Source organism: Lactuca serriola, chromosome 2 (genome assembly GCF_051521515.1).
Source record: "Lactuca serriola cultivar US96UC23 chromosome 2, Lser_US96UC23_V15, whole genome shotgun sequence".
NCBI lineage: Eukaryota > Viridiplantae > Streptophyta > Magnoliopsida > Asterales > Asteraceae > Lactuca > Lactuca serriola.
The window spans coordinates 193,719,403-193,743,418 of NC_136409.1; the positions used below are offsets into that span (position 1 = coordinate 193,719,403).

Genomic DNA, 24,016 nt, shown 5'->3' on the forward strand with positions numbered 1-24,016 from the left:
CCTTTCCCCATACCCATTTCCCCATTTTCCTTTCTAACTATCAACGGACAGCAACCATGAAGCCACCGACAACCATGAAGCAACCGCCGATGAAATCTACTTAGCCACCGTCTTCTCTTTTCTGCAACCCAGCCGAAGACCACACATCTCCTCTATTTTTTTTTCTTCTGAGAATCGCATGAACCCCAATCTCAGCTACCATAAGAGCAAGGTAATAATCAAAGCAACCATCGCCGCCATCGCTTATCGTCTGTACACCAACCTTCAATTGCACTCCTGCCAACACCCTTCATATGTGCTATCACCCTCACCGAACAGAAAAGAAAGAACAAATCTGCTATTTTCCGCCTCCACCTCCATTCGAAACCCTAGTTGCAACTTGGAAGAAATCGAGTTTGCCACCCGATACGTTTCTAATGCGAGATGCGAATTTGCTGGGGAGAAGAATTTCTCTTCAATTTACAAAAGGGTTTTTGAGGGATATATTGATCGTGTCAGTGAAGTCTTTAGAGGTGGATTATTTTTAGTTTATGATTTTGCAACAAAAGGGAATTGTGGAAGGAAGATCCATGTTAGGTTTCTGGGTGGTGGTTCCGGTAAGGTTTAAAGTGGGTGTTGGTTGCGGTTTGTGAAGGTGAACATGGGTGCGACAAGAGTGTTCCGATTGTGGTGTAACCTTGCAAAGGAGGGGTAGGAATTTGGTGGTGGGTTTTAAGGTGGTATAAGGTGTTTGATTAAGGAAGAAAGGTCGAATAATGTTGGAGCTGGGAAGGTGGCGATGGTGTCTAATAATGTTGGAGCTGGGAAGGTGGCGATGGAATTATGGTGTCTGAGAGATGCAGGTGGTGTGTTCGTGGTGGTTGCACTATTTTTCCTTTTATTTTTAGATTAATAATAATAATTATTATCACAATAAATTAAGTGGAAAAAAAAATAAAAGGACATAATAGTCATTTTATGTCTTGTAAGGGATGAAGCATGCAAATTTAAACTAATGAGGGATGAAATGTGCAATTTTTAACTAAATGAGGGACGGTCCGAGTTAATTTTTAAAAATAGGGACTAAACGTGCTTTCTGACATGTACACGACTCACTAATTTACCTATTTTTTTATGGTTTAATACGAATATGCTCTCTAAAAATTCTTTTAACACTTTTGAACCCAACCCGCAATTGGGATGCTGCTTCCTCACTGTTCCACTTTATCTGGTGAAACAACAAATCTGAAAACTTCAAACAACAAACAGAAACACTTTCATCAAAACTCAAAACTAATTTCTATTTCATATCAAAATCCAGAATTTACATTCTTAAATCTTAATTAACTACCGATTCTCGCTTCCCATGGCTGTCCAAGAAACGGATTCACCATCACAATTAACAAAAAAGCAAAATCAGACCAAAACGAAGAGATTGCTGAATTGGGGCACAAAAAGGGCATTTACTTGTGTTGATCAATAAATAATTTGAAGAAAAATGGAGATGGAGATTTCTCTGTTGAGTGTTAAGATTCCGCATCTGCAGATATTTAGTAAGAAGAAATGGAAAAAGGATCAATTTGGTTAATCTTCGAACCCGGTTTTCTCCCAAATTGCGTTTCGTACCCTGCTCAGATCTCTTCCTTTCAGAGTCCTCCCGATTCCTTCGTGAACGGAAAATGACGCCATTCTCGTCCTCGCCAGAAACTCATGCGGCGGAATCCGATCTCCTGAGCAGTTATCATCATCATCGAAATCATCGTCGTCACTGTCTCTCCTCCGATTCTCCATGTAATCCTGTTTGAGTATCTTAGACCAGTCCGGAACATTGACCGGCATCGACGACGCCGTTCCTCCAAGCTCTCCTCGCTTCACCGCCACCGACGAAGACCTTTTCGTGATCCGAGAACCGGGCACCGTCTTACGCAACTCCGGAGACACGGAAACATTCCAGACATCCGATTCGTCGAGCTCAAACAACGAATCCGATCCGACGGCACTGTTCCTTTCGTCGGAGATGAACCGGTAGCTTGGTCTAGCTCTAGCATAGTAACTCTTGGATGCCGCCATTACAATGGATTGAAAAATGAAAGTAGTTTACTCTCTGAACAAAATTCGAATATGTCTCAAAACTTTTTCTGAATCAATGTATTTTGCTATCGTTGATGAATGATGAAGATGAACCAAATGATCGTTTTAGTCTGCTTTTATAAAGGCTTCCCAATGGATAAGCTTTCTTTCTCTCTCTTAAACTTAAACTATTATTTTTCTTTTCCTTTTCTAGTTTTTTTACTAAAAGAACCTAATAGGCTAATATAATATCGTCCAAAATGAAGACCATATTCGTATTTTGGTAACTATATTTTTGTAATTTATAATTATTTTATTTTATTCTGGTAAATCCATTATCCAATTCTAATTTTGTGGTGTAATGTGATTGGTTAGATTGACGGGGCCGCAATAATTAGTTACCTTAACTTTATCCAATTTGACCGTAGGACACGTGTCGTACTCGCTAACAGATTTTGAATGTTGAGCGTAAGGGGTAAAATAGGAATTACAGTTTTGAATTTATTTGTCGCGACTCGAGGCTGCGTGGGGGGATTGATCATCTGGTATGCTGCTTCTCCGATACATGGAAATGTGTGGTCCCCGGTTTTTGGATAAACAAGATGAAGACGCGTGTCCGCTTGCTTATTGTGCCATCTGGATGCGTAAGTTAGTGAAAAAGGCACGTGAAGGGAGACCCATTGGGTCCGTCGACCGTCGAGGGTTCACTTGTGACAACTGGCTTTTCTTGTAGCTCTCTCTCAAATGCGCCACAACACCAATCTTTATCGTAGTCTATTTTATTATTATTATTATAATAATAATAATTATATTATTTGCTTTTAACAAACCATATATTCACAAATTAGTTGTGATATACTTTTTGATTCTATACACATAAATGAGCCCTTTACGTTTATATATATATATATATATATATATATATATATATATATATATATATATAGAGAGAGAGAGAGAGAGAGAGAGAGAGAGAGAGATTATATGATTGTAAATGTGATTACTAGATATATATTTGTTTAAACATATAACAGAAACTTAAAATATTAGAAGCATCTAATCGATTTGGGTTTTTTAATCAAATATTCCTTTCTTAAGACTCAAAACGCGAGACTTGAGGGCTAATTTGTTGAGTAATTTGTCAATGGATCTTCAATAACAACTCAATCAAAACTATATAAACGTGAAATTATAAATCATTGAAATTCATTTATAAAAAGGAGATATGGAAAGGAGGTTTATTGTTTATAGAAGGCAAGATGTTGCACATAATATTTATGAATGTTGAAGAAAACATGTCTAATAAAGAATCAAGACCAAAAGAACCAAATTTGAGAAAGAAAAGAATCAAACAATGGGCAACCTGTGTACGTGTAAAATTTGGATATCACAGTATGTTTGAGATCTTGTTAACTCGTATCTGCCAAAACGTCATGGATAGTTGAGTCGACTATTTGTTATGTCCGTTTGTATTTGGATCTCTCAATCTCTGATATGACATGCCTATTAAAGATGATTAATGACACACGAGTTAACTACATGAACTGAAATCGAATATGATAAAGATAATCATATGTTTGTGCAATGTCTCGTGAGCAAACACGAGAGTTGTGCACATACAAAATCATTTGGTTACAATGCAATCATATCGTCCTTAACTTACAACATTATATTCCTTAAACAACATTATTGAGAAATACCTGCTTTATATAGGATATGGTTAATTTAACTCACCACACCCCTATTGGTCATCCATATATGTATTGGTTGGATAAAATCCAAATATATTTCATACCATATGTCACCCTTTCCCATACTCTACTGTTTAAGGTCCTACTAAATATGAATGCTTATTGAAACCAATAACATTGCAAAAAGGAGGTGACACACTAGCATTCCCCTATCTACTAACACGTGCAACATTGGCAACCATAGTAAGGGCTGTAAGGCTATGCTTTGGATAAGCTCCGATGGGGATAGCAAACACTAAAGGCCACCTAGTCGACAATAGACAAACTGAAAAGTTATTACTTTGCCTTAACCTCAACGGCATAACTCACACAACACAAAATCTTATATCGAGGATGAAGATATTATTTCTAGTTTATGAACATATGACGAACATTTAAGGTTAGTTTCATTGATTTTTGTTGGGATCACTTGAGCAATGGAAGAAATTGAAAATAAAAGAAAGTTACAATTAATGTTATGGATTCATTCACATAACTTCTTTCATAAATTCGAAAATCTAGCCAATAAGTGGTCATTTCCTCAAATTCAGTTAGATATAATCGTTGTTAGATACAATAAATAGTTATATCACATAGAACTACATATGATTCCATCTTAAATTGACACATTTGCCCATCAAATTTAATACATTTATGTTTATTCATTATATAATATAATATATACTAATATAAGATTCAAAAACAAAAGTACATATGATTTTATCTTAAAAAGACATATTTACCCATCAAACTTAATACATTTATGTGTATTAATTATATAATATAATTTATGCCATATAAGATTCAAAATTAGCATTTCACCTTTTTTCATATTCAAAATCATCATGAATTATTTTCATGATAAATTCGAGATTTGATTCGTTTCTAAAACACAAATAAGATTAACCTTTATTAAAAAAACATTGAATTGATAAATAATAGCATTGCCAATAATGATGTGGGTAGAATATATTTTTAATAATCAAATTGAAATTATTAAATATTTAATAGTACCATCAACACACATATTGACAACTATTTTATTCATTAAAAAACTTTCCAAGCTATCAATTCATTGGGTCTCTTTCATTATTCTATAAAATAGCAATTTAAATGGTCTATTTGATCCCATTCATTTGGTGGAGACATTATCTTATTGAGGAAAAAGCAAACCACATTACACACAAATACATAATTACTCCATCTGTTATTTAATTATCAACACAATGTTTTATTTATTCCAATATATCTTGTGTATCGATATATTTATTATTAAATTTGATAATGAAAATGACATATAAATATGATTTCTTATGTACAAAAGCTTAAAATTTTGTTATAAAGGGATATTTACAAAAAAAATCCATCAGAAATGTTATATTTTTTTTTTCTATATAATGGGATTTTGAGACTTTTTGAAAAATATATATACATTTTGAAACACGACATGATTGATACATCACGAGCACAACACATGTTTTTCATATATGGGTTTTGAAAATCCAGTTTCGTGTTTATTTATATCTCACATGTATTTCAAATTTATGTTCCATGTCTTACATGTGTCATACATGAATTATCTAAAACACATAAGACACAAATAAAATTCCTATAAACTTGTATAAGACACAAAATAATTTTTTTCTTTTGACATGTTAGTCTTTGGCTTCATGTACAATAATTTAATATAAACCCATGTGTAAATTCGTTTTTTTTCCCGTGTAATATGGTTAAAAACGAGTAGTGTTTATGTTGTGTCACGCATAACACATTAATTTCATGTTGTGTTCGAGTTTGATATACTGTAACACCCGACTTTTGATACAAGGTACACCCAAAAAAAAATTGTTTTCAAATCATAAATCATAATAAATCCGGTGTATATTTGTAATAACAATCAATACAGGTAGTTACCAAAAGGACTGTGCATAGGACCGACACGATCATCCGAGACGATCGCTACAAACTTCATGCCTTTCTACATCGTCTACACAATGTGAAAGACACACAACAACAAACAAGTAAACTGCAACGAACTTAGTGAATAACTATATCATCTTGATATAATTTAGTTATAAACTAAGAATATCATTATATTGATAAATCCATACAATCCTTATAGTGCCTTTCTAATCAATTACTACATACACAATTCTAGTAGTATTACGCATAATTCCTTAATGAGCAATACGCACTACAAGAAAAATACCCTTTTACGACGTGCAAACCACGACACTCATTGATTTATGTTACGCAAAAGCGTGTGACATTAAAAAAGTGTCAGCGTGTGACATTAAAAAAGTGTCACCTCTTTAAAAAATCTAAGGACTTATGTCACACATTATTGCGTGCCCTTAAATTAGTGTCTAAAAAAACACGGAGGGCACCTATAATAAAATGCGTGTCGTCTAAGTATATCGCTTTATAAATTTTAACGAAACGCGGGTTTCCAAGCTTTAATAGCTAAGCGGGAAACAAAATCCACAAAAATTAGAAAACCCCGCCTTGTTCTCATCTTCCTTCGTTTCTACTTTTGATTTTTCCATGGTTTGGCTTAATGAAGCTTTGTGAATTCCATGAGTTATCACTATGAAATATGGAATGCAAAGCTTGATTCTTGTTTGTTTCTGATTTCCCATAGATAAATCAAAACAACACACAGACGAAGAACCCAAACGTGCATCTTCCTTCTTAGTAGGTAGCTGAAGGTCTTTTATTTTCTTCTAAAATTTCGATTCTCTTGTAACGCCCGTGTTTCTGGGCCAGACATTAATGTTGATGTAATAGTCTAGGTTAACCTTTGTAACCCGTCTTGAAATAATAAAGATGTATTATTTAAGTATTATGTGTTTATTGCTTAATTGTGTGATTTAAATAAACTAAGAAAAAAAATAAGCGTAATAATAAAATATTAGATAAGCCCAATATCTATGAAGGAAGTTGTAGTGATCGTGACAAGGGTTCCAGATATATAAAGAATGCCGAAATCCGAGTTATAACGAAGAAGTTATGATTTGTCGAAGTTTCGCGACAGAACCGGCACGACACTGTATGATGTAAAATACGAACTTAACATAGAGAAATATCTAGCCTTAGTGATCTAAACAAAAGTCGTAGAATACGTTAAACCGAGAGCGTGCATAAAAAGAACGTCCAAATCTGACTTCGTATGAGGAAGTTATGATTTTTCTAAGTTTCGACTTAGCGGTATACATCCCAAATCTCGAAATTGAGATCGAGTGATATTTGGCCGAAACAATCTAAACGAGAATCGAAGATCTCGTCGTTAGTAGTCCAACGGTAAAAAGACAAATGAAAACAGACGTCGGATGAAGAAGTTATAATTTTATAACAGAGTTTTCCTGTCCTGGCCTGTTAAAAATATAATAATAAAAATAAAGTCAAAATTAGCCGACGGAGTCTTAATGAAAGTTGTAGAGTATAGTCTAACCTACGCGTGGATATAAAGAATGTCGATAACGGAGCTCATGTGCGAAAGTTACACAATTTTGAAGTTTGGTATGTCGGTGTACGCTAAGCGTAATAGAGTACGCCCAACGTACCCGTATGCATGAACTGAAATGGGCCACGTCGACCCGACCCAATACTCGAGTGCATGAGTCTGTAAGCCATGACACATTCGGTCTGATCCGAAGAGTACGCCCAACGTACTGCTTGTAGAGGCATTACGCCCATCGTAAATTACGGTTTCAGCCCCTATAAATAGAAGTCGTGGGCAGCCGAGTTTTGTTGCTCATTTCTTCATCTCTCTCCCGTTTTACCTCGTTTTATGTGAACGCTTTGCCCCCGAAGCCCCGATATCATTCTCGAGACCCGAAGCAAGTCCCGAAGCCCCGAGGATCCCGAGAAGTAAAGTTTATGAGCCGAAACTCTGCCCCGCATAAAGCCCGGTTTTGGAGAAAACGTCCTGGTTTTATCGGAAAATATTATTTTAAGAGACGAGGTGCTATCCGATCATCGTCTTATCAAGTGAGTGTGTAGTTACTTTCTTCTAACACATAAATACGAAGTATTCTCTATAAAATATGTGTTGTGTGTATATATGATATGTATTATTTGAAATGAGTATTGATCGGATGTTTTATACATGTGTTATGTTGTGTATATATATATATATATATATATATATATATATATATATATATATATATATATATTTATCTACAAAGATGTTGGGTAGAACATGGGTAGATAGTGGATGTGTGATGAAATAAAATGATGAGTGGCCTCGATGTTGATGTTGTTAATCTAGTCATCTAGCGGAGTATGGATGACGACCACGAACTCTTTCTAGACTGTCCAGTGGAACGCTGGCAGGTTCATAACCTGTATGTGTTGTGAACGATGTGTTCACCGGTTTACTCTATCCCCCTCATGGTTGCCTTTAGGACATCTATTGTCAAGGAAACCCCTTTGCAGTAATGTCCATCCCGATGAAAATCCTAGATTAGGTCCTTGGTAATAGATGTTGTTTTAGGGACGTAAAGTGAGGATAACGAGAATGAGTAATCGGGTTATTGTTGGTTGGTGAAATTAAATATAATTATTTATTGTGGGTTGAGAAACCTATATGCTCACCAGACTCCCAAGCCTGACCCACTCAGTTTCTTTGTATTACATGTAGTGGCGCGAGAGCATAAGTTGGGGAACTTGTGAAGATATTTTTGTTATAGACCAGTAGTTGTATATAACTATGGAAGGTCTATGTTTTATTGTTTATGCTTTTGTGTCTGTATCGGAACATGACATCCTGAGTTTTGATATATAATGAAAATACATTTCTTTAAGAAATGCTTTGATAAATTTTATTTTATCATGTAATGTTTTGGGGACAAATTCCGCAACTCTTTTTAAATCAATGGATATACTATGAAATTATTTCAAAAGCATAAATGAAACCGGTCTTTTCTAGCCATGATTTTGGTACGTCACATCTCTCATTTTTCTATCGACTTAGTATGTGCTAGGGTTTTTGGTGGTGATCGACGGGTACGAGACATAATAGAACAACTAAAGAGGCTATTACAAAGGGTTGAAATCGTATGGAATCGTTTGGAGATGATGGAGTTTAGATTTCACCTTCGTCAAATCTTAAGGCGGAGCAAGACTATTGAGATTGATGGTTTTTTGCTCTTAAAAATAGACCTTACAAAATCATTACGATTGAGGGCTTTATGACGAAGAACTAGGGATTCTAAGCCCAACAAGGTTTCCTCCTCTCCTTGAATTCACGTTTTCAAAACGTAAAAGGCAATTTAGGTTTCTATCTCCTGTTTTAGAGTTATCTTATTAAATCGTCTTGTTCCTTCACCCAGCTTGGCTATGATTCCTGGTATGGCATCACAACCCTACGACTTTGTAACGACCCAAATTTCACGTCCAAAAATTTTGTTTTTAAATCAATACTTTAGAAAACATTTGTAAATAAAACATTGTCTGATCAAACCATTTCATAACATACACCGTGTCTGAAAACTGAAATACGAAAACAATCACATATCAGAGTACAAAATCCCAGAATGACTCATGGTGTGGAAAACAATGTGCGTGTATGATGTGCCGCTACCGCGCCAGCTCCTTTCCCTTCGCTGAAGAGGTACCTGAAAACAAAACTATAAACCGTAAGCATGAAGCTTAGTGAGTTCCCCCACCGTACCACATACCAAATAATCGCATAACATACATATATTGTCAGGAATATCTGGGTGCCCGACCTACCCCTTCGGTCCTCTCGACCAGATACTGACTAGCATATCTGGGTGCTGGTCTCCCCTTCGGTCCTCTCGACCGGATGCTGACCAGCATACCTGGGTGCTGGTCTCCCCTTCGGTCCTCTCGACCGGATACTGGGGACTATTTCACCCCTACCACTACCATATATCACGTATCACATAATCTATCTAACATGGCTGGGCATGACTGCCCCTTCGGTCCTATCGACCGGTAATCTGGGGACTATCTCCCCTACTGTCACTAGCACATAGCATCATATCATACTAGCACATAAACATAACACATGTAGTAGCAACCCTAGGTGAACATCACATAGACAATCATCTAATCATACAACTCCTACTAGTGGGCCGACATTGTGGCCTTAGACCCACTACTACTGGAATGCAACTCACCTCGAAAAGTAGCTGCTGAAAGTCTGCTTGCTAAGCGCCTGACTGCTGAATCGGAATCCTCCGACTATAAATCATAAACATAGATTAGCCACTCATAAACACCCTTAGGTCAGATGACTGACCCACCCCTGGTCCAAGGTCAACTCCTTGGTCAAAGTCAACTTCTAATTGACTGGACTCGCCGAGTCATGGCACCGACTCGCTGAGTCCTTCTCCCACTAACCCGGTCCTACTCTACAAGTCCCTCTTCCCACTCACTGAGTCACCCTTAACTCACTACTTGGGACGATAGAACCGGCTCGCTATCCGAATCGCCGAGTCCAAGGGCAACTCGCTGAGTCCATACGAGCAGATCTCCTACTCGCTTCCAAATCCTCACCAGAGCATCCTTTGTGAGGATTTGGGTTTCTGGGACTATTGTTACACGTTAAATTGCTAATTCCGCGTGCGGATACGAAGGGTTGGACCGCCAACACCTAAACCCCTCTTACTCAGAAACAGTTCATATGACTCGCCGAGTTTGAAGAACAACTCGTCGAGTTCCAGGCAATCTTCATAGGACTCGCCGAGTTGTTCATCCAACTTGCCGAGTCTAAGGCCATCTTCATAGAACTCGTCGAGTCCCTTCGACCCATTTCCCATATAGACCAAATCCGAGACATGCAACGCTTCCAAACAATAGATCTATGTTCCTAGGGCATGCTTATCACGTAAAGTTGCAAACTTTACGTGCATGCATGGCCCTAAAAGCTCCAAAAGAAAAATCCAAGCTCTTTATGAGGTCATACACTCAATGGGGACCTCAATCACTTCAACCACATAAACTTTATACCTGTAATACGTCCATAAGGTCTAGATTTGAAGTCCTTTCGGATCATAAAGCACAAACACATGGAGTTTGGTGTTTTAGGGCTTGAAAACCACCAATTAAGGACAAAAAGGGAATCTAATGAACTAGTGATCAAGGTAGGGACTTTTCTACCTGAATGGAAGCCTCTTGCAGGGTAGATGTCGGATCTACTTATCCTCCTTGAACTCTTCCACCTCCTTTTTCTTCTCTTAAGCTTCAAACTTCCTTCACAAGGCCAAAATCACTCACAAGGACAAAAAGGGGCTAGGGTTTCACTCTACAGCTCTTCTGGAAGTGTTAGGGACAAGGGAGGCCGAGTTAGAGTGCTTAAATAGGGTGCAAACACCCGGGTTAGGGTTTTTGCCCAAATAGGGCCTACTCGCCGAGTCCGGGAACCGACTCGCCGAGTCCGAGGCTCAGACCCCGTGCCTCATCCCGCTTCTACTCGGCGAGTTGGTCCTTCAACTCGCCGAGTCCAAGGCAATTTGCATTAATTACGAAATATTAATTACAAGGAATACGTACCAGGAACCAGGTGCTACAGACTTGGTTACTCTCGAGCCTACAAGGTTCGTTGAAACCCTGAAGAATCTCACCACAAGGTTTCGTGAATACAGAGTGGTTGACGTCGTGAACTTGTTACCCAATGCCAATGATTGAACCATCAGACATTTATATATGCATGTGAGTAATCAAATCTTATTATAGTCATCAGTAACACTTTTTTTTTCTGAATTACGTTGTTTGTAAATCTTTTGAATCTTCTAAACGCAATTGATGTTTTATTTCTCTACGCTCCTACAACTTGGGCTACTGCTTGTTATTTTTGGTTGCTTTGTTACTACATAAGACAGTAACCTGGTAATCTTTGAATAATTAATCACTGGCTGTTTAGGGATACCTTTTGGTGAACACCAACTATTTGATAAAATTCCCTAATGAGCGACTCTTGTGTTTTCATGCTATATTATATATTTTGAGCAAGGAACTACACATGTTTCTATTAAATCTAAAGTGTAATGTATAATATCAATAACATTGAGGTAGATTACATGTATTGTCCTTTTATGTGTTACTGCGTTTTGAAGTAATTCTTGCACACGGAAGCTATGTGAAAATTAGTTATAAGAATCTTCTTTGAATAGTCGAAATCCTCAGTCTAGTAAAGTTTATAAAATTTCAAGATGGTATTTGACGTATTTGGCCAGGAATCATACATTTGTTGCAAAACTTTTGCTCCAGTTCAGATTCCCCCCGGAGTCCCATACTATTACTCCTGATAAGTCTCATGGAAAAGCCATCATAGTTGTTGAAGATAATGAAACAGAAAAGCAACATGGGGAATTCTTGGCCATAACGATGCTGTTGAGCCTCTTAAATCAACCCCTTTATTTGAGAAGTCTTGCACATCTTGAGCAGGTAGAATTTGCACATTCGTTTCTTTTGGTAAAATCTTAAATGTATTTTTTTCTTCTTCCCTAATTGATGTTTGATCTGCTATGTTTCAGCTACTGAACTTGTTAGATGTGATCATTGACAATGCGGAAAACAAGCAAGACCTGCTCAGATGTCCACATTAAATGTTGATGATGCTGGTGGCTCAGGCTTCAATGCAATGAGGCTAGGTATACTGTATGCATATGGTAGCAATCCACATTTTTTTCTCTTTTACAGTCTTCCAAAGTCAATAAAACTAAGGAAAAGACGGGAGATGAAAAATATTCAAGTCATTCTTTTGATGAAGTGTCTTGAATGATACAAAATACCTTATCTGCATATGAATCCAAGGTAGATTTTCTTTTGTTAAATCTTGTTATTTTTATAAAATCTTTCTACCAGTAACATTAAATGAACTAAAGCAAAATTATTCGGGTTCACAACACGTTTCTTGCTCTTAAGGAGTCGAATGCTCTTCGCCCGTATATGAGTGATGCAATAATAGATATATCTAAAGCCTGTGAAGCTTTTGAAGTAAAAGTAGCAGCACCATCTGTTGCAGGTATGGAGAGGGGTATTTCTATCGTTTTTTTTTCATTTTTTGTATTAACTTATAATGGATCCATACCATATGATGCAAATTATTAGGTTACTTGGAGCAAATTAGAAGCGAGATTGGTCAAAAGAGATTAAATAAAGAAAATTCATCTTTTCAAAATGGTATCGTGTTGATGATCTGGAAGAAAGTTTATCTGATCCTCTTCCATGAAGTATTACACATCCACACCTTCTGGACGTTTGTATGTATTATTACCAAATACCAACCAATTAGATGCTGACAAGTGTCTGGTTTGTTGCAAGAAACGAATAAATAACTTACTAGTGGATTCCCATTTCGTATACAGGCAATCAGGAAGGGCCATATTTTATTCATTGCTGGGAGTAATCTGTTTTCTTGAGTTACATCATCGTTTTCTGCCTTGAGAGTATCTGCAAGATCATGGAGTGAATTCCCTTGACTATGATAGGTAATGTTGTATCTGTCTCCATGATTGATGTGCAATAACGATGGAACACTTGAGTTATTGTAAAGGAGAGTAATGGAGTCTTGAACTTGATGGTGGTTTTATGCACAGGAACAAGAGACTTTCCTGTAAAAGCCATATCCACAGTGAAAGTGGCTGCAAATATTTATTGGGGAGAAAACTATCACTATTAGGATAAAGAAACACATACACACACATCATAAATTATATGAAAGTGGCTACCAAACATGTTGTTCGCTTGATGGAAGTAAGCAGAGGAGTAGCAGCTGTGCTACAAGAAATCAAAAAAGCCCTTATTTTTATACATTTTTACAAGCTTTTTCCGTAAAAATGTCCAAAATATAAGTTTTTTTTTTCTTTCTATAATTTATCTGAATATAAAATAGTTAAAAGGAAAATTTCAAAATGGTTTTCATGGAAAACTTACAAATCACAAAAGTTTTTTTTTTTTTTTTTTTTTGCGAACTTTTTTTTTTCGATAAAAGTTTCTAAGATAAAAGGATTTTTCTAACATTTGATTTGCCCCACCAAGAATTTGAAATCATTGTGGGGTTAAAGTTGTCATTTTTATTTGTCTAATAAATAGGGATGTTTTGTTAGGGAAAAGCTTGTAGTGATATGACAGTAGAAGAGAGAATAAGTGCAGCTGATAGAAGAAGAATGGATGGAAACTCTTTGTTCAAAGAAGAAAAATTAGATGAGGCTATGCAACAATATGAAATGGTATTAAAATATATTCCTACTATGAATTTTTATAAACAAGTTTTTTTTGTGTGGATATAATAATGAATATAGGCAATCGCATACATGAATGATGATTTCATGTTTCAATTATATGGAAAGTATCAAGACATGGCTTTAGCAGTTAAGAACCCTTGTCACCTTAATGATATATATTATAATTTATATCATTTGAATAGTATATATATATATATATATATATATATATATATATATATATATATATATATATATATGTATCACAACTTCAATTAAACAAACTACTTTTTGTAAAAATATTCTAAAACTTTTTTATTGTAATTTTATTGATTAAAATGCTAATATGCTTTCAAATCTTGTTGATTGATTAAAAATGTTGATTTCTATGATGAAGTAATGTTGATAGCTTGTATGGGAAATCGTTCCTCTCTCTCTCTCTCAGAGAGAGAGAGAGAACAAAACCTGTTACAATGGATGCTGGTGAAAGATACAAATTATGATGCAAAGTATATGAAATATACAAAGTATGAGGTTAGTCCCATGTGACTTTTCTGATGCAAAGTATATGGAAGATACAAATTATGGTAACTTGTTTCAGTCTTTTTCAGGACACTAACTATGTTCCAATTAAACGTGGCATTCGTATTGTACTTATGATTAATGGGTATGCAATGTAATCTCTCTTGCTTAGTTGCTTCTTGCCCTTTGATAAATGGTATCTTACCCTTAGCCTATGTTAACATTTTAAGGGAAGTCAGAACTCAGAAGCTATCTAGATGCATTTTGTTTTATATTTTTCAAAGTAAATAAGATTGCTAATTATGTATTTCTTTTTGACAAATTGGATTTGTGATTTGAAAATTGTAAATCTCATATTAGGGGGGACACCTGTAATGGAACTGATGATTGTTGCTGGAAAGGTTGTTCCTATTTTACAGTTCGAACATGGAATAGCTGTTGTTAAAGTGTATACAGGGTCATTCATGACTTCTCTTGATATGGCAGGTTTGTTAAGTTCATTTTGTTTTCTGATGCAAAAAAGTGGCTAATATCTTTGTGTTGTGTTAGAGAAAGCAATTCTGCAACGATACACACTTATACAAATATTTTCAATGCAGAGTAGGTTTTAATGGAACCCGGAACACCACATGGATCAAATATCATATCTCAAGTGCAGTCCCACATTCTTTGGGGGGAGAAATGGGTAATTTCGTCTTTTACAACTAACATTCCATGTTTGATTCTTCTAATAATTATATTAGCATATTAATTTTTTGACTTTATTTGATAAGGTAAAAAGAATTATAAAAGCAGGGGTTCATTAGTCTTAAAGAATTATGAAAAGCAAGATGCAACTCTACTTAGTTGAAATTTGATGTTTATCATCTTTGTGCATATCTTTGTAGTTTGTATAGCATTACATTGCAGAAGGTGTCCCTTAATAGCAATGTAGTATTAGGTTATATAGTTAGAGAAAACCTCTTAATAACTATGTACAATTAGATCCCCTTAATATTAATGTATTACAATTTTTTGATATGATGTTATTGGATGAAATTGATTGTTTTGGTATATATTTGTTTACATATTTTTGTATTATGCATAAATGAGTATCGTAAAGACGCGTCGTAAATGCATATCGAAAATGGTTACTGAAGTTTATGACACGCAAATGTGTGTCATGTTCATTTATGACCGGGGCTTCCTTGATACGCATTGCGTGTCATAAACACGCACGTCGTAAGGTTACGACACGCAAATGCGTGTCGTCTTCCTTTATGACAGGGCCTTCCTTGATACACATTGCGTGTCATAACCGCGCATCGTAAATGCGTGTCGTAAATGCGCGTCGTAAATAGACGACGCGCAAAAGCGTGTCGTCTCTCGTTATGACAGGGCCTTCCTTGACACGCATTTGCGCGTCGTCTGAGCGTTTTACGACATGCATTGCGCGTCATAAAAAGCTGTTTTCTAGTAGTGACGATAACTAATCAAGTTGTTGTACCAACTATCAATTATTCATAGTAGCCTTATATCCACACCTGCTACTATCTAATCCAATTAATATTTCCTTGGTAGCATCAAAACTACGTAATCTACCACTATTCTCAAATAACGATCTTACAAGTATATTGTTACAGACACCAAGTCTGTTATAGACATCAAGTCTGCCATTAACTTGTATTTTTCAAATATTAATTTACAAGTATAGCATTACAGACACCGAGTTCACCATTGACTTGTATTTCTCATACATCAATCTCAAAGTATAGCGTTGTTTGAAGGAATACACAAGGTTATTAACTAGTGGTAATATTTATAAAAGTAGTAAGGTGCTTCTGAGTTGCCCTCATGACCCATTTGAGCAATACATAATTAGGAGAAAATAAGTTTATTAGTTTATTATGATTTAATAAATTAATTGGAAATTATTTTGTAATCAATATAATAGTTTTAATTAATTAAAGGGGTTGAATATTAATTAGAGTGGTCAGTGAAAACAGTTGTTTTAGATAAAATGAGATAAGAGCAGAATTTGTCAAAGGCATAGACCACGGCTAATAATTCTTTTTCGGTTGTGGTGTAGTTTTCTTGGGTCGGATTTAAAGTCTTGCTTGCATAATAAATGGGTCGAAAGTCCTCATCAACCATTTGGTCAAGGACGGCTCCTAAAGCAAAATCGCTTGCGTCACACATTATTTCAAAGGGCATGTTCCAATTCGGGGCTACAATGATCGGGTTCTTAGTCAACTTTTCTTTTAAAATTTCAAAGGCCGTTAGACACTCTTTAGAAAAGTTAAAAGGTTCATATTTTAAAAGTAATTGAGTAAGAGGTCTAGTTATTTTTGAAAAATCTTTTATAAAACGGTGGTAAACCCGTGTGTCCTAAAAAATCCTAATGTCCTTCACATTAGTCGGTGGGGGGGGGATATTATCAATAGTTTCAATTTTTGCCCGATCCATCTCAATCCCCGCTTTGGATACCTTGTGACCTAAGACTATTCTCTATTTAACCATAAAGTGACATTTTTCCCAATTTAAGACTAGATCGGTCTTTTCACACCTAGCAAGCATCAAGTCAAGGTTAGTGAGACAGTCATAAAAAGAAGATCCAAAAACAGAAAAATCATCCATAAAAACTTGTATAAACTTTTCCACCATGTCGTGGAAAATCGCCGTCATGCATCTTTGCATGGTCGCAGGCGCATTGCATAACCCAAAAGGCATGCGGTGATAAGCAAAAGTCCCACTTGGGCAAGTGAAGGTAGTCTTTTCTTGGTCAATTGGGTCTATGGGTATTTGGAAGTAACCTGAAAATCCATCTAAGAAACAGTAATAACTATGGCCAGATAATCTTTCAAGCATTTGATCAATAAAAGGAAGGGGAAAGTGGTCTTTACAAGTGGCATCGTTTAGCTTTCGGTAATCAATGCACACTCGCCAACCGGTTACCATTCGAGTTGGTATGAGCTCGTTCTTCTCGTTTGTCACTACCGTCATCCCTCCTTTCTTAGGCACCACTTGAACTGGACTAACCCATGGACTATCGGAAATCGAGTATATAATTCTCGCGTCTAAAAGCTTGACCACCTCCATCTTGACCACTTCTTGCATGTTCGGGTTCAACCGCCTTTGATGTTGCACTACCGACTTTACTCCTTCTTCTAGGTTGATCTTGTAAGAGCAATAAGGACTTATCCATTTAATGTTGGTGATTATCAATGCAATGGCATTGTTTCTCTGCTTTAATACCCGGACTAACTCTACCTTTTCAGATTTGGTGAGGTCAGAAGCTATAATTATAGGTTTTTGTTCACCTTCTTCAAGAAATGCATACTCCAAATGATTAGGAAAAGTTTTCAGCTCTGATTTGATGTTAGTACACTGAACACATCGAGTACAATGAAGGGACTTGTCGAGTCTAGGCCAAAAGTTACGTCTGATCGCGATTTCTCACATGGACTCGTCGAGTCGGTGACTACGACTCGGCGAGTCGGGCCTTCAACACTTCTGATTAATTCATTATATTCAGCTTCTTCGAGTGTAACATCTTGTTTAATTAATAAATAAATAGATAAAATTGATAAACAGATAGTTGCCCTAAATCCATATTATTTGGTGGGGTATTGGTTTTGGGAAGCCAAATGTTATAAATTGAATTATTAGGGGGTTAAAAAGTAATTTTTGGATTTATTTTGAATAGATTTTGGAGGCTAAGGGGCTATTTGGTAAGTATTAGACTTAATTTGTAAAGGATTTTAGGAGGCTGGGTTAAAAAGGTAAATTTTGGGCTTTATTTGTAAGGGATTTTAGAAAGTGGGGTTTAAAGGGTAAATAGGGGGCTTATTTCGAAAATAATTCTGAAGGGAGGGGCCATAAGTGTCATTATGGCAATCAATTTCATGGAGGCAGGTATATAACCCCCGAAACCCTAACCCTAACGCTATCATGTTCAGCCGCCAACCCCCCACCTTATCCCTCCCGTTTACGGCCACACACCTCCCGACTCCTCCATCACCGGTCATTGTTCCTCGTCTGTGAAGTCGGAGGACCACCGAGACGCCACTGCCGCCATCGGGGTCGTTGCTGCTACCGCCGTTTGGGCTATTGTCGTCGCTAGTTGGTGCTGATGCCGGCTGTTTTGCTCACTGTCATTTTTTTTTCTCTCTCTCTCTCTCTCTTCCCTGTCATTCATCGCAATGATGGACGTCGTGAACGTCGTTGCTGCTGCCGAGAGCTATTGTGTCGCTATGGTCGTGGTTTCGGTGAAGGATTGCCACTGTTTCCCGGCCGGAAACGCTCCATTATCTTCGTTACGGTCGTGTTTGTCGCGTGCTGCCGCTATCGTCGTTGTTTTACTTCACCTGGAGGGGTGGTTGGGCTTGTTCACGGCCAGAAGTGATTGTGGTGTTGGTATGAGGCTGTTGGAATGATACTTGGCCGGGAAACCGAATGAAAGACCCCACTGCCACCACTCGCCACTGTCGGTCACCACAAGGTGGTTATATGTGTGTGCGTGTTTAACTTAGTTAGTGTGTGTGTGTGTGTGTTACTTTTGGTATTTCATTGTAAATTGTAGCGAAATTGGAATAATGGAAAGAAAGGAACCCTAACCACCACTTCCCCCCGTGTCGGGTGGCGGTGTGCTTGCCTAGTTGAGTTTGATTCATTTGGGATGCTTGAAACCCTAATGGGCCTAGTGAAAACCCTAATGGGTCTATTGGACCCTAATTGACCTAAGGAAAACCTTAATGGGCTTAAGGACCTAGATATTCGGCCTATTGGGTTAAGATGGGTTGGAGACCCTAATTAGGGTTTGGAAAACCCTATTGCCATGAAACCCTAATTTGAGTTTTATCGGGAACGCATCGGAATTATTTAATGAACTCAAACAGTAATTAAAAACATTGGCAATTAACCTAAAGGCTATATTGGACTTAATGGGTTAAGTAGGAACACTTAACCCTAATCGACATTTTATGTGAAAGCCCCTAATTAGAATTGGGTTCTTATCGGGCCACTTATTGAACTAAGTTGTTGTGGGCCTTAATGGGCCAATTGGGAACATGTTATGGACTAAGGAAATCCTTGGGCCTTAGGATAAGACCTGTTAGAGAGGCTTAGGACCATTTGGGAAAATTGGGCCATAATTGGGCCACAACTAGGCCTTGAGGACTATGAGAGGTTGAGCCATGGGAATGACCAATGGTTGGACTAGAATAATTGGTTGGGCCTTCAAGTAAGTCCATGTAGAGGTTTGGGCCCAATTTGGAAAATTGGGCCATATGTTAGGCTTTGGCCCATTACTTGTCTCTTGGGCCTTTGGAGTGTGAGTTGGACCTTGGGCTTGGAACCCAATTATTAATTGGGTATTGTTTGATGTTGGCAGTTCGGGAATCTGTCAACCAGCAGCTGGGGTTGCATCTGCGGGACTTCTGCAGTGCCAGGTGAGTCTCCTCACCATACCAATGGTTCTAAGGCACCAATGCCGGTCCATTTTATGATATGTGATGCTAGCTGAAGTTGTATTATGTGGCATGTTAGTTGGTTATGTGATAGGGAGTATGCTAGTGATTATGTGGTATGCTGATTGATTTTGTGGTACGTGATATGCTAGTGGTCTTTGTGATACTTGCATGGAAGACCTCGGGGGGGGGGGGGGGTTCCCGGGGCACTTAGGTGTAAGACCTTGGAGGGTTTCCTTGGAATCCTAGATCAAGACCTCGGGGGGTTCCCGAGGCACTTAGGCGTAAGACCTTGAAGGGTTTCCTTGGCATCCTAGGTCAAAGACCTCGGGGGGTTCCCGAGGCATTGGGCTAAGACCATGTGGGGTTCCCATGGAACCCGGTGTAAGACCGTGGAGGGTTTCCAAGGCTTCCTTATATGTTTATATGCATTGCTGGTGTAGTTAATATGATTTACGTGCGTATGTGAATAAGACCTTGGAGGGTTTCCATGGCATCTTTCTATGTGTATATGCATGCTTATGCGATTGCTATGGTTTATGTAGCTGTTATAGCTGATATGGATTATGTGGTTATGTGGATCGTGTGGGGTATGTTCTGGGGAACTCACTAAGCTTTGTGCTTACAGTTTAATTTATTGTCACACCCCGAAACCGATGGCGGAAACGTTCCGGGGTGAAGGACGTCATGTATAGTATCACAACCAATATACATAGTAATCATAGTAAACACAACCATTACATTACATAAGGATATTTACATTTGTTTAAAAGCGAAGTAATACATATTTTATATATACATCAGTATAACAAAGTAAAGACGAGACTTCTATACGCTCCATCTTCTCCAAAAGAACGCGGGATACCTGTCTAACGAGAACCTAAGAATACAAGCAGATTTTAAAAATATCAACATAAAGCTGGTGAGTTCATAAGCGGTTTGTTTCTGGTGAAAGAAAATGTTCCTTTAAGTTTGCGAAAAGTTGTTTCCCAAGAAAATCCCATATTTTCTTATAAAAGAAGTTTGGTTATCCATTTGTTAAACAGCCTGTTTATGAAAAGTTAAGTTATCCCAGGAAAAACCCTTATTTTCCTTAAAAGTTGGTGGTTGGTTATCGATTCGAAATGAAGCGTACAAGTATCTACCATACTTGCAATGTTAAGTAAAGTTTCCCTGAAGGTTTGGTTATCCTTGAAAAGTACACTAGTTTTAACACGTATATAAAACTAATCAGTAGGTTGTGAACTAATACCTAAGGGTATTACTAATACCCTTTAGTAATCAAAACAGTTATTACTTTGAGGTTAATTCACTAGGTTCATTATTACTTAAAAGTAAATCTCCATTACCTAAGTTGCGAGTTCTATAACCATACGATAAACTAGAAATGGCAAGTAAGAAGGCCAGTATCACTTTATGACTTTTGTCACCCATAGACCTGCCGGTCCCATTGTAGCTAGCATCAAGGTGCGGGGTAGTCAGCCCCGTATAGATCTATACACTCAAGTCACGCTCTCCTTCCAGGAGATTCTGGTTACAGGGGCGGTCCTCCACTCGCGTATCTTCGTGGAGTGTTACTGAGGATGTGTCTCCAATCTTAAGAATAACGAATTTACAAGTAATAATAAGGAAAATCCTGTTTTATGAATGGCATGAAATCCTTTGTGAAATATAAAATATATCATTTTATAATGAGTTTCACAAGTTTCTCTGTTTTAGTTTCGAAAACAAACTCTACAAGTTAAACGGTTGGTAATACGATTTCCTGTGTTAAAAGCATGTTGAACATGTAAACATTTCATACGAAATAAAAGGTTTTGAGTACAAGTACCCTTGTACTTTTGCTTGTATCCCCCCCCTAAAAACATGAAAAACACGGAAAAAGGTATAGGGGTATGAACTCACCAGACGAGGATGTGCCGGGTTGGACTCTAAGTGTCAATTTAGGGCTTGAACACACACGATGATCCTATGTAACATGAAGTGATACATAAATGTATCTAATTAGAGATTGAAACACTAATTAAGTAAGATAGTACACTCTGATGCGCGAAAACACTTTATCTCAAGTGCTAGAAGTGATACGGGTTGCATCTAAGGAGTTTAGGGCCTTAATAAGGAGTTTACTCCTCAAGTGTAAACCCTTAGGGGTGTTTACGGCCCAAAGACTATATCCCCCATGAGTTTACGACCGTAAACTCATGGGATGGGGTGTTTTTGGGTGCTAAGAGGTCTTTTGCTTCACAAAGGAGGGTCCTAGGGTTGATTCAAGGGCTATGGAAGTGATCGGGACTTGAAATGACCTTGGAAATGGGGTTTATGGTTCTTGAAGGGCCCTTGGTGAGTTTACTGCCGTAAACACATGGGTTTACAGCCGTAAACTCATGTGTGGCTCATTTTTGTATGGTTTGGTGCATCACATGAAGGGATACAAGGTTCTAGGCACTTATGCAAGCTTTTGGAGGTGTTTAAGGGCATTTTAACACCTTAAAAAGGTGTTTACGGTTCATGAATGTTCATGGACCGTAAACTCATGTTTACTCCCATAAAGACATGATTTTTGGGGTTCTAAGTTCATGCATGCAAGTTTCTAAGTCATAGCTATGCACTAGAAGAGTTTTGGAGGGGTTTTGGGGCTACAAAACCCACTTATGGGTGTTTACGATTTTGGGAGGTGTTCCCCAACCGTAAACACAAGTTTTTGGGGTATTTGGATGATTCAACCACGAATATGCATGAATACAAAGCTAAATAGCAAGCTAGGAAGGATTACTTACGATTTTGGAGCTTGAATGAGGTGTTTCTTGACAAAAATCCAACTTCTAGAGAGAGAGAGTAGAGAGAGAAAGTTATAAGGAGGTGGGAAAAAGCTCAAATGGTGACCAATCAACCCTTATATAGGGTTTGAGTTTGTGGCCAAGTGGGAATCCACCCAATACCGACGTTAAACGGAGTTTATGGTCGCACCCGATTAAATAGTCGTAACTCGACTTGGTCGTAAACTAAAAACTTTTCCAAATGAATTCGAGGGTGTTTCACGTGTTTTTATTTCGTTTCGACACATGAAAATAAAATAAAAACATTAATTGATTTGCCTAACCTAAAATTTAAAGGAAAATTTCAATAAAAATAAATTTTATTAACGGAAATGGGTTACAGCGACGGAATAAATTTCAGGTTGTCACATTTATGGTTTCAGGTATCATGGTTTTGGAAAAGAAGGGCTCGGATTGATCGCAGTGCACACACTTATGATCTTCGCAATGATTGATTTTGGGATGAACTCTGATAAATGTTTTACTTAATGATGACTCGAGGTGTTTGAAATAAATGGTATCAATGTTTTAACTATCTTAAAAATAAAAAAATTACCCTTGATTTTTGGGTCGTTACAAGTTGGTATCAGAGCTGTGGTTTATGGGATTCAGACATACTTTCGGGTGAGTCTGAACTCAAACTGAGGATCTGTAAAGTTTTCAAAAGGAAATGTTTTTATGTAAAGAATTTCTAAGACAAGAAGGGGTGTGGTGCATGCAATCAGCCGAGCTCAAGTAAGTTTCCCAGAATACCCACATATGTTGTCTGTTTTGATTTGATTATGAATCTATGAACCGCATGCTAGTTATGGATAGGGAGATGCCTGTATATGTTGTATGAGCTTGTAGACTTGCATGTTGGTGCTGAGTAGTTAGCAATAGGTTGGCCTGATATGTGATGCTTGTAGCCTTGGGAATATTTGATGCCATGCTAGAATGAGAATGATAATTGGTATTCGTAACTGCAATGTGTATGCTTTTAAAATTGTATACGGTTAGGATCTTATAGCCTTAAAATTAATTGATTTGGCCTTATTTCCTGTTCCTTGGTTGGTTGTGGTCATAGGGTAGAGTCGATTATTTGACAGTCTATTAGATCCTGTTCTGTGTATAATTTGCATGCATAAGGCAGCCGACAGTGAGGATGGATGGATGTGGGTAGCGCGAATTGCGATATGTGGGCAGAGTGTTCTATGGCAGTTCTTTGGATGAGAGTGCATCTGCACGAATGCTGCTTGATTTGTGCTTTGTGG

At 37.4% G+C, this 24,016-nt stretch overlaps 1 protein-coding gene across 1 annotated transcript; it reads right to left on the minus strand.

The window, feature by feature from the left end:
* Positions 1 to 1,254: 1,254 nt before the first annotated feature.
* Positions 1,255 to 2,168, minus strand: LOC145087929 (protein S40-4-like). The gene has a single exon (XM_079026073.1). The coding sequence runs from the start codon at positions 2,047 to 2,049 to the stop codon at positions 1,564 to 1,566; it is 486 nt and encodes a 161-aa protein (XP_078882199.1). The 5' UTR covers positions 2,050 to 2,168; the 3' UTR covers positions 1,255 to 1,563.
* Between the last annotated feature and the right edge of the window lie 21,848 nt (positions 2,169 to 24,016).

Excerpts from the sequence above, each read along its gene's own strand:
- LOC145087929 (XM_079026073.1), bottom strand. The coding sequence starts at position 2,049 with ATGGCGGCATCCAAGAGTTACTATGCTAGAGCTAGACCAAGCTACCGG.